The sequence below is a fragment of the Hyperoodon ampullatus genome (genome assembly GCF_949752795.1).
Source record: "Hyperoodon ampullatus genome assembly, chromosome: 15".
Lineage (NCBI taxonomy): Eukaryota > Metazoa > Chordata > Mammalia > Artiodactyla > Ziphiidae > Hyperoodon > Hyperoodon ampullatus.
The window spans coordinates 1,461,133-1,473,651 of NC_136928.1; the positions used below are offsets into that span (position 1 = coordinate 1,461,133).

The 12,519-nt window shown below is 44.4% G+C and overlaps 1 protein-coding gene across 3 annotated transcripts in view; it reads left to right on the plus strand.

Annotated features, from left to right (window-relative positions):
• The window catches only part of SLC4A5 (solute carrier family 4 member 5), a gene marked incomplete at both ends in the record, with an annotated part of 94,311 nt that overhangs the window by 40,239 nt on the left and 41,553 nt on the right, over positions 1–12,519 (plus strand). For all 3 annotated transcript variants that reach the window (XM_079720817.1, XM_079720818.1, XM_079720819.1), the window contains 3 exons: positions 8,572–8,732; positions 9,611–9,766; positions 10,474–10,569. In XM_079720817.1, the coding sequence (XP_079576943.1) occupies positions 8,572–8,732; positions 9,611–9,766; positions 10,474–10,569 (413 nt within the window). The remainder of the gene's footprint in view (positions 1–8,571; positions 8,733–9,610; positions 9,767–10,473; positions 10,570–12,519) is intronic.

Genomic DNA, 12,519 nt, shown 5'->3' on the forward strand with positions numbered 1-12,519 from the left:
CTAGAGGTTATCAAACTGTGACCTTCTCTCTGGAATGAAGAGCTCTGCAGAAGAGCTCAAAGATATTGTTATGTGTATCCCTTGAGGTGGAATCAGGACTCTATCCCAAGGCTGCACTACTGTTTCTTGACTGCTCCTCCCTTGTCTCTGCATCCTCTCTCTTCCCTGATTAGCAACTGTTTGAACCTGCCCTTTGGAATGCAGGGAAGGTCATGGAGGCTGAAACCTATTCCCTACAAACAAGAAATGGGGGACACCGAAAGGCCTCTGTGCCCAGGAATCCTACAGGGCCCTTCTTGGTTTCAAAGGCCTCTTTCTTTTTAACACAACCACAATACTACTTTTTTCCAGATACCTGGAAAAAAGTAAACAGTAATTTTGAAAAAAATTACTGGAAAAAAATGACAGTAATTCTTTATTTTCATTGAATTATCCATGCAGTATTCATATTTATTTCCCAGATCACCTCATATATTTTTTAATGTGATGGTCCACACATTGCATTTGGGAGATATGTCTCCTACATCGTTTTTAATCTACATGTTCCTCCTCCTTTATTTTTCCCTTGCAGTTGCCATTATTGCTAAAGAAATTGCATTTTTTGTCCTATATGGTTTTCCACATACTGGATTTTGTTAACTGCATCCCTGTGGTGGTGTTTAACATCTTCTTCTGCCCCTGTCTTTCCTGTAAAATGGTAGTTGGGTCCAGACTCATTTGATTCCTGTCTGGCTTTTCCACAAGATTATTTCATAGGTGGTGGTCTCTGCTTCCATCAAAAGGCAGCTCCTGCCCAGCTGGTCTTTGTGTGTATATTTGTGATGTTACTAGACTCTGATGATCATTGCTTAGATCATTCTGAGTGTTTTAAAACACATTTAAACCCACGATTGTTGAGCTCTCTTTTTCCCAGTCATTTTCTCATAGTGATTCTCACAGTGATTACCCAAAGTAATCACTGAGGCCTCACTACTCTCAAGCAAGAAGGAGCAAGCATTTGATGAGCACTACTCTGGGCAGGAGATCAGAAGGGACACCAGAGAGGAAACAAGGTCCCTGTCCTCAAGAAGCTTGATGTCTATTTGGGGGGACAGGTATATACCAAAACAATTAGGAAATATGATTGACTACAAATTAATTGTCATTTTAGCCTCTGAGCCCCAGAAGTCAGGAACTTTACTTAGAACAATCTATAGCAGAGTTGCCTGGATCCCACCCAGATATTCTGATGCAAATTGGTCTAGGATATGACCTAAACATCAAGATTTTAGAAGTATCTGAAGTAGTTTTATATGTACCCAAGTTTAAGAATCATCATCCTAGGGTGGATGGGTAGTGGGGGGTGGCCGCATGGCGCGGGGGGATCAGCTCGGTGCTTTGTGGCCGCCTGGAGGGGTGGGATGGGGAGGGTGGGAGGGAGGGAGACACGGGAGGGAGGGGATGTGGGAACAGATGTATATGTATGACTGATTCACTTTGTTGTAAAGCAGAGACTAAAAAAAAAAAAAAAAAGAATCATCTTCCTAGGATAGGGGTTCTTCAAGTGTAGAATATTACTCAGCCATAAAAAAAGAATGAAATAATGCCATTTGCAGCAACATGGATGGACCTAGAGATTATCATACTAAGTGAAGTGAGTCAGACAAAGACAAATATCATATGATATCACTTTATATGGGGAATCTTAAAAAAATGATACAAATGAACTAATTTACAAAACAAAAATAGACTCACAGACATAGCAAACAAAGGGGTTATGGTTACCAAAGGGGAAAGGGGGTGGGGGAGGGATAAATTAGAAGTTTGGGATTAAGAGATACACACTACCATATATAAGATAGATAAACACCAAGGACCTGCTATATAGCACAGAGAACCATATTCAAAATCTTGTAATAACCTATAATGGAAAATAATTTAAAAAAAGAATATATATAACTGAATCACTTTGCTATACACCTGAAACTGATACAACATTGTAAATCAACTATACTTCAGTAAAAAATTTTAGAAAAAGAAATGCAGGGATTTCCCTGGTGGCACAGTGGTTAAGAATCCACTTGCCAGTGCAGGGAGACATGGGTTCAATCCCTGGTCTGGGAAGATCCCACGTACTGCAGAGCAACTAAGCCCGTGCACCACTACTACTGAAGCCCGCATGCCTTAGAGCCCACACGCCTCAACTACTAAGGCCATTTGCTGCAACTACTGAAGCCTGCACACTCTAGGACCCACCTGCTGCAACTACTAAGCCCACGTGCTGCAACTACTGAAGCCCGCATGCCTAGAGCCTGTGCTCCACAACAAGAGAAGCCACGGCAATGAGAAGCCCATGCACCTCAACGAAGAGTAGCCCTGGCTCGCCACAACTAGAGAAAGCCCGCACACAGCAATGAAGACCCAACACAGCCAAAAAAAAAGAAAAGAAAAGAAATGCAGTATCTTGGGCGCCATCCCAGACCTGCTGAATTAGAACCTGAATTTTAACAAGATCCCCAGGTGACTTGTATGCACATTAAAGTTTGAGACATGCTGGTGTAGAGGTATGTACTCTACTTAAAAAATCAGAGAAATGAAAGCATAGAATGGCCATGCTAGGGAGGAGGCTTCAGAGATCTACTCCACCTTTTCAACTGGTGTTCTCAGAGCCTTTCTAAGGGAAAGAGGCCATGTCCCCTCTTATACAAAAAGAATGGGACCTATGTGCCCAGAGTGTTTGCCTGCATGGGGACCCCAGACAAGTCCAACTATCCCTGAGCCACATGGCTGTATATGACTACAGGGCAGAGTCTCATCAACCCTCAGGGCAAAAATAACCTGGGAGCTTCCATGGCTAGGCCACCCTCCTGGTGGCATGACCATCCAGGCATCAGTATTTTAAAAAATTTGCTCAGGCAATTCTAACAGACAGCCAAAGTTGAAAACCACAGCGGCAGACCTTGGGTCCTCCACATTTCTATGTTCTACTCAAGGTGAAAAGTGAGCTTAATTTCTAGCTGTAGCCATAAAAAACACAAAATTAAGTTCAGGCCTTGGGTTTACTGTTTCAATATCTGGATTCCCCAAATAGTTGCAAGGACAACTGAAGAGGTATCCCTAGTGAAGTTGTTGAGTATGCTGGACTTTTTAAAAATCAAATTCTCAAGAGACGGTGGTAGCAGGAGTCTAGTTTTGGCATTGCCCTGAACCTGGACACTGGTAGCTTTGCTTTTCTGCAAACTGTGCTCAGGTTGGTTGAGACCCTGTCTGTGTATAGAGCTAATGTTTTACGGGTGCCCATAACACAGTACAAATAGTTGAAGTCCTGGGAAGTGAAGAGGACCAATTGTTCTTGCTATGCAGCGTTACTAAAAGGATGTTTCGAAGGGTTTCAACCCACCTTTCCAGATGGAATTGCGTTTTTAGAGGCAGGAAGCTGAAGGATGGATGCATGGGAGAGAACTGCCCGAATGTCCACCCAGGATGTTTATGAGACAGTGTAGAAAGCAATCAACCCAAGTGGCCCCACTTACTGGGACACATCATACATTTGGGTGGATGGGGTAAGGCTGTAGAGTAGCAAAAGGGTCTTCAGTGGCAAGGAGACAGTGTGGTTTATCTCGTGTATTTTTGAGGTAAAAGGGGGCAATTTGAGTGATTAAATAGGAGAAGCACTCTCAGGGAGAAGAGTGAGCATCTCCTGACCAAAACATTTGGACCTGTCCTTTGATTTCTTCCTTGCAAACCATTATGTTAATACAAGTTTTAGAAAAACTTTGTATTGATATTATACAGACTTGGATCTACCATAATTTAAATAATGTTCTCCCAAACATATTTCCCCATTAAAAATGTCCACTACACCTTGGTGAGTCTCCGAGGCAAGTGTCTGAGTGGTCTCTGCTCCAGCGCCATGTCTTCACCCCCCAACCCCCTCTAATCAAACCTCCCCATCTTTGGAGTTTGGGACTAGCAGATGCAAACTCATATATAGAATGGATAAACAACAGGGGCCTATTGTATACCACGGGAATTATATTCAATATCCCTTAATAAACCATAATGGAAAAGAATATGAAAAAGTTTATATATATAACTGAATCACTTTGCTGCACACCAGAAACTAGCACAACTTTGTAAATCAACTCTACTTCAATTAAAAAAGAATCATTTAAGGACTTCCCTCGTGGTCCAGTGGTTAAGAGTCTGTGCTCCCAATGCATGGGGTCTGGGTTCGATCCCTGGCCAGGGAACTAGATCCCACATGCCACAACTAAGAGCCTGCATGCTGCAACTAAAAAAGATCCCGCATGCCACAACTAAAGATCCCTCATGCCTCAACTAAAGATCCCGTGTGCCACAACTAAGACCTGGCACAGCCAAATACATACATACATACATAAATATTTTTTTAAAAAGAATCATTTACCTGTAATAATAGGTCCATAATAACACTAGTCAATAAACATGTATATATTTAGAAAAAAACCCTCCCCATCCTGTGTCCATCCAAGCCCCCAAGGCCCCACCAGGCTCCAAGTTAACTGGTCTCAAATAAATGTATTGAATCAGGATATTAATCACTGATACTGAAAAGTGCTCACACAACTGTGTAAAGAAGAAATCTGACAAAGGAAAAGACGTTCAACCTCACATGTAGTCAAAAGAATGCAAATATGATATAATGTTTCAATTACCAAATGCACAAAAGTGAAAAGGAATGACAATACTAGAGTTTGAGAGACTTCAGAAAAATGTGAGGTCTCCTGTACGTTGGTGGAAGTATGAATTGGCACAGCTTTCTGGAGAACAGTTTGACAGTGTATGTCATACATGTAAAAATGTGCAGACACAGCAGTTCCACTCCCGAGAGTTTATCGTAAGGAAATTATTGAACAGGGGTCAAGGAAATTCAAACCAGCCTTGTTTATAATAAAGAATAATTAGTAATAATCTAAATGTTGACCAAATGAGGATTATTCACATAAATTATGGTCTACTCATACAATGGAATGCTAAAGAGCCTTTAAAATGATATGAATATTTATAGACATTTATAGACATGAAAGGATACCCATTAGATACCACGCCCTTATGGTGTCATTAATGTAAAAGTGTGTGTGTGCATGCATGCACGTGTGCGTTCATGCACACAGAGATCTAATTGAAGGTCATCAGAATATCAACCATGGTGTCTTCTGGTTGGGAGAGCTTTGAATGTCTTTACTTTCTTATTTCCTTATTGTTTCTAAACTTAAAAAGCAACGTTATTTATTTTCACATTAATAGCTAACACTAACAGAGTGTGCATTATGTGCCAGGCACTTCTCTAATTGCTATAAACTGTTAGTATTCCTAAAGAAAACAAAGGTGGTGAGAGATTGAGTAACTTGCCCAAAGTCCGTAGCTAGTAAATGTGAAGCTGGAATTCAAAACTTGGTTGTCGGGAATTCTCTTGTGGCGCAGTGGTTAGGAATCCGCCTGCCAATGCACGGGACACGGGTTTGAGCCCTGGTCCGGGAAGATCCCACATGCCGCGGAGCAACTAAGCCCATGCGCCACAACCACTGAGCCTGCGCTCTAGAGCCCACGAGCCACAACTACTGAGCCCACGTGCCACAGCTATGGAAGCCCACGTGCCTAGAGCCTGTGCTCCACAATGAGAGAAGCCACTGCAATGAGAAGCCCACGCACTGCAATGAAGAGTAGCCCCTGCTCACTGCAACTAGAGAAAGCCCGCACACAGCAATGAAGACCCAACACAGCCAAAGATAAATAAAAAATAAAACTTGGTTGTCTTGCTCCACAGGTTGCACTCTTACTACACTAATTAACCCCAATAGATTGAAAGTCTCTTAAATCCTCCCCCCACCAACAACCCCACACTTCCCTTCAGAAGTAACCATTTAACCACCTGACAGGCATCCTTTCAAAACTGCTGCTGGGCATGTTCAGACACGTGTAAACACACACACACGTGTGTGTGTGTTTCTTTTTTATAGAATGGGATGGTATTGTCCATCCTGTCAGTACGCATAGTTCACCCTCGTGCTTTTTATCTCTGAGTGTTATTCTTCAGCATGGATGTATGGAATTGATGTGATCATGTCTTTACTGAAAACTGGTGGTTTCCAGTTATTCACCCTACTGGACAAAGCTGCAGTAAGTGTCTCCTGGTATACATATTACTGTGTGTAGATGTGCAAAGATACTCCTGTGATAATTTCCTAGAAATAGAACTGCTCAGTCAAAAGACAAAAGAGACTCCCAGTTCCCCACCCCAAGAAGGCTATGTGGCTACACTATATATATATATATATATATATATATATATATATATATATATATATATATATATGTATATATACACACACACACACACACACATACTATATTCATACATACAGTTTGAGTGCCCACCCCCCATGTTTCCACCGACACAGGAAGTTGTCAATCTTTTAAATTTTTGCCAATATGAGAAGTGAAGGATGTTGTTTCATTTGCAACAATTTAAATGTTCTTGATTACTAGTAAAGTTGAACATCTTTTCATACATTTATTGGCCATTATTTCTTTTCAGAATTGTTCACTTTTCAGTTGGGTAATTTGAGTTTTTCTTATTGATGTGAAGAAGCTTTGTGGACTTCCCTGGTGGTCCAGTTGTTAAGACTCCACACTTCCAAAGCAGGGGGTGCAGGTTTGATCCCTGGTCGGGGAACTAAGATCCCACATGCCGTCTGGTGCAGCCAAAAAAAAAAAAAAAAATCCTTTGATGCCCTGTTTGTTGCAAATATTTTCTGAGTATGTTGCATTTATGTGAATTTCATTTACGTCTTATTGTGTTATACAGAGGTTTTAGTTTATTTTTATGTAGCAAAATGTGCCCATTTATTTTCCCTTTATGGTTTTACATCTTGCTTAGGAAGTCTTTCTCCACAACAACAACAAGAATATTCTCCTATATTCTCTTCTAGTATATTTATATTTTTGTTTCTAGGTTTTAACACGGTTATTTATTTATTTTAATTGTGGTAAAATATACATAACATAAACTTTACCATTTTATCCATCTTTAAGTGTACAGTTCAATAGCATTAAGTACATTCACATTGTTGTGTAACCATCACTACCATCCATCTCCTGAACTCCTTCATCTCACAAAACTGAAACTGTATACCACTTAAACAGTAATTCCCCTGCCTCTCTCCCCTCAGCCCCTGGTAACCACCATTTTACTTTCTGTCTCTATGAATTTGACTACTCTAGGTCCCTCATAGAAGTGGAATCTTACAGTATTTGTCCTGTAGTGACTGGCTTATTTCACTTAGCATAATGTCTTCAAGTTTTATTCATGCTGTGGCATGCGTCAAAATTTCCTTTATTTTAAGGCTCAACAATATTCCATTATAGATTTATTTTTATGTCTAGCCTTTAATCCACATGGTAAGAATATCTTGGTAAGAAGTAGGGACTTTTTAATATTTAGGTTGGTCATCTTTTAAACGGCTCCTCCATCAAAACCCAAATTCCCATGGGGGCTCAGGTCTGCTTCCAGACTGTTGTTTTATTCATCCCTTTGTCTATATCTGGACCGGAATTACAATGCTTTAATTACTCAAGGCTTTCAGTAAGTTTTTATATCTGCTAAAAGCATGTCCCATCCCCATTCTTCTTTTTTAGACTTTCCCGAACCACTCTCAGACATTTACTTTTTCAGAGGAACTTTAGAATTAGATAGTCACAGTCCAAAAATACTCCCCTGGGATTTTGATTGGCATAGCTTGACGCTACTCACTAACTTGAGGTCGACATCTAATAAAGCTGAGCCAGCAGGTCTCCGGCCAGACTTTGCTTCCCAGTGGTTCTCCAGGCTGTGTGGTGCTGCCCTCTGCGGGGAGCTACAGGCCAGTGCTACCAGCCTGCCCAAGGCTTTCCCACTTGGGCCCCGCCACCCCAGCCTATGCTTCCAAGGCTTCTAGAAAGGACAAACTCCTACGTACCCTTGGTTTAATTTCTTTCCTTCCTCAAATGACGTTTGGATTTTAACTTGAACTTTCAGAGCCAAAATACGAGTGGGACTCACGGAAACCTCAGGCCGTACACCAGAACTGTGGGGAAATACTTTCCTGCTCCCAGCAAACACCCCATAAGGCAGACACTGAACACATGTGTGACCAGTAGACGGGTAACTAGGGTCCAGTGGACGATTTTTTTAACAGCTCTATTATTAATGGATACCATAAAATTCCCTTGTTTTAAGTGTATTAATTAAATGATTTTTAGTAAATGTACAGAGGTGTGTGACCATCACTAAATCCAATTTTAGAACATTTCCACCACCCTAAAAGTATCCTTCATGCCCATTTATGGTCATTCTCTGGTGCCACTTTGTCCTGAGCATTACTGCTTCAGGAGGAGTGGGGGACTGAGTGGGGATGTCCCCAGGAGATCCTCTGCCTGTGAGTCTAGGACCAATGCCCCAACAATGTGCATAGCATAACTCACAAGCCAACACCCCTCTCCTGAAGAGGCCCAGCTGTGGGCTCCTCCTGAGGGCAAAGGCCATGCTGAGCCCCATCCTTACTTTTCCAGGTGGATAAAGTTTGAAGAAAAGGTAGAGGAAGGAGGAGAGCGCTGGAGCAAGCCCCACGTGTCCACACTGTCCCTGCACAGCCTCTTTGAGCTCCGGACCTGCCTGCAGACGGGGACGGTGCTGCTGGATTTGGACAGCGTCTCCTTACCACAGATCATAGGTGAGGCAAGGACTGCTGTGGCCCCCACCAAGCAGGGCAGCGTCCCCCTTTGCCTGCCCCATCTCATGCCCACCCTTGGTCTGCATGGCACACCCACCTCTGACGCCTGCCTAATTCTGCAGAGACCAGGCTTTGGGTCTGAGGCCCCCAAGCAGTGTCACAGTTGCTCCAAGTTTCAGATACACGTAGAGAGGGAAAGGTCAGCCTCTGAGATGCCATCCAGCAATGTAACAAAAGGGAGAAGGGCTTTTTAGCATGGTTGGAGACACCTATTGCCATGGCAACCTGTTTCTTGTCAGGGTAAATAGATCACCATTCATCTTTAGGAAATTAACTCTCGTTTGATAGAGTGGCAAAGGGAGGGAGCAGCTTGCCTTATCATCCCTAAAACTTCTTGTGAATTTTGTTTTAGCACATTCAATTTTGCCAGAACTACATTGCCCAAAATACTTTTCTAAAAAGAATTCATGTTAGGACTAAAACCACTTAGCATTGTACCTTGTGCTTCTTAGGGTACTTTCACGTGTACAATTTCATTTATTTTCCACAATGTTATTGATAGAAAGAGCTGAGAATCCTATACCCACACATGCATGCACATGTGCACCCACACGGGCACACAATGCACCCCCATGCACACACACATGCATCCACATACACGAACTCCCACAGACATGCACACACCCTTTTACATATAAGGAGGCTGAGCGTTCATGGCTGGTCCAAATTTTCAGTTTGTGGCAAAGGTGGGACTATTTCTACATTCCCTGCCTCCTTTAGGTCACTTTTAATCCCACTAATAACAGATGAAACTGAAGACCCCCACACCCCTGGTCATTCGGTGCCACGTGGACAAGGCATGTTTGTTTCCCACTTAGATGATGTCATTGAAAAGCAAATCGAGGACGGCCTCCTTCGGCCAGAGCTCCGAGAGAGGGTCAGCTACGTCCTACTGAGGAAACACCGTCACCAAACCAAGAAGCCCATCCACCGCTCCTTGGTTGACATTGGAAAGTCAGTCTCCTCCACCACCAGTGAGTCGGGCCATACGCTGGTGGCTTGTTCTATGCACACATCTCAAACCTGCAATCCTCCACTCTTGATATCCCAGAGTTGAGATGCCCAGACACTAGCCTTGCTGGACCTGTCAGATAAATGCAATAATCAGTACAAAGTTGATAACGCTGCTAACTAAAGAGACTTGAGGAATCTCCTTAGATGAATTATTTTAAATGGAAAATGTTTAGCCTACAGTGGGTACGTACTCAGCACTTACCTGTGTTCCAGGCACTGTCTGAGTACTCCACTTCATCCTCACACTAACCCCATGACTAGGTACTGTTCTCATCATCCCCAGTTTACAGATGAGGAGGCTGAGGCACGGAGAGGTTAAGTTACTTACCTAAGATCACATGGCCAGTAGGTTGTGGAATCAGGGGTGAACCTAGGTCACCTACAACACCTGGTGTCTATTTAATCAATTGTACATCTATTTCACTTTCAAAGGTACAAATATTTTCTCTAATCATGTTCAGACTATTCACTTGCTTAAAAAAAATCCTGAAAAACAGGAACGAAAAGCAAAACATCCTTTCTTCCTAGAAGGGGAAGAGACATGTCTTGCAGCCCAGCTTTATTTAGGTGAAATGATTGTAAACGTGAATTGTGCTAACGGAAGAAGCACTCTTGCGCCCCTCCAGCAAGTCTGCCGAAGTCAAATCTCTTCCGTCCCTCCTCCCAGATCGCAGCCCAGGCCGGAGCCCCGCGGCGGGCCCAAGCCTACACCACTCCACCGAGGACCTGAGGATGCGGCAAAGTGCAAATTACGGCCGCCTGTGTGAGTATCTTCTTTCTCTGCCACTGTGTGGCAGCTTCGTCCTGGCTGTGGCCACTCTGGAGTCAATTTTCATACTTCCATAGCAGAGGAGGTAAAGCCCAGGGTCTGTCTAGAACTCTCAGGCATCAGAAGAAATCTAACTTTCACCCTAAACCTGGGCTGCCCTCAGAGTCTAACTTACTACCGTAATTTTCTAAATAATTACTCCAAAAACTGCAGCTCTAATCAAGTCCTGTCATAATCAATACCCAATCCTGTGTGCTAGGCATTTTTAACTTAGTCTATGGCTTTATTTTCACCAAACTGATCATTAGCCCTGTTTTTGGTGAGAAGTCTTCCTAGAAACAATTAAAAGCAGCCTAGGTCCTTTGCCCCAGGACAGAGAATGTTCCCATCCCTGGATGACAGTCTTGGGCCCCAGACAATGAAATGCTGGTGGAGCTGCAGCCCCTGAGGGCTGTGACTGGGTGAGTGGAGCCTGTGAGGGGCATGTCACAGACCGGGCTTTGTCAGGCAATTCATCAGCGCTGAACAGACAGGTGAGCTGTGAGGCAAAGAAAAGAGGGAGCTTGGGAAGTGAAAAGAAAAAGCAGTGTGAAGGAGTATTTTCCTTTAAACACTTTTACTAGAATAACAAGATACGAACAAGCACGTCCCAGGGCTGTGCCCCTGACCAGGCCAGAGGAATGCTTCAGGACAGTGACAGTGATGTGGCCTTTGCCACGGCAGGGGTTTGTCACGGTCTTTTCTCTCTGTTCTTAGTGACCCCAGGATGTTCTTAGTCTCCCTGGTCTTGGTTATTCCACAGAGGGATGCTGGCAGTCAGAGACGGTGAACGGCTTTGGGACGAGCCTTCTGCTCTGTTATTCACTATATATGAAGTGCCAGCGCTGCTGTGGTGGGGACCTGGATAAAAGACATGAATAAGTGATTACAGCTTTGTGTGCACACCTCCCCACCCCAAGGTGGCACCTGGGAAGGCTCAAAGAGGAGGCGACGCTTGCCTGAGTCTTGGAGAATAAATAGAAGTTTCCCAGCAGCGTGGGGGAGGAAGAGGGTGTTCTTTAGAGCAAAGGAAACAAAAAGCAGGTGAAGCGAAGGTGCTGTGAAGGGTGCCGCATATTCGGGGAAACAGGGTGATTCGGTTCACCAGGCTCCAAGGGAAAGAGGATCCAATCGCAAGGGGCCCCTGAATCCTGCAAGAGGCCCCAGCCTGTCTTCTGAGGGCAGTGGGGACTCCTGAGAAGTTTTATGCAGGGACGTAGCATGGTCAGATTTTTATGTGAGAAATAAACTAGAAGGGGCTGAACTATTGGGAGCAAGAGACGGGGGCCGTGTTCGGGCAGTGGGAGCGAGAACAGAGAGAAGGACCCCGCTGGGCTTCAGCGACTGGTGGGAAGTGGGAGATAAGGGAGAGGGAGGCGTCGAGGCTGGCTCCTGGTCCGCTCTGATTGCCAGTGGACACGGGGGAGGAAGCGCTGGCGGTGTGGGGCCTATGGGGGGAGACATTTGACGGAAGACAACGAGTTTCGTTTCAGGTGTGTTGAGCTTGAGGTGCCAGGTCAGGCTGCTCAGAGGAATCTGGAGCTCAGGACAGATCTGGACTGGAGACCCAACCTGGGCATCCCCAGCACAGATGTGGATGGGGATGAAACAGGAGGGGATGGGACTGACCCAGGAGGACGGGGGTGAGGCCTCTGGAGGGTTTGAGTGCAAAGCAAGGCCCTGAGGAGGGCCCAGCAAGAGAGGATCCTGGATGGAAATAAGAGAGGGGAGAGCCGAGGGAAAGCAGAGTCTGGAAGGGCCGGGAAACCACAGACCACGGAAAGCCCGAGAGGGCTCACTGCACGTGGCTGCTGGTGGGAAAAGAGAGCTGAGCTTCTCCTGCCTTAACGGAGGAAGCAGCTGCTCGAACAGTTCACCACAGTTCTCACCACGGGGAGCCCCACC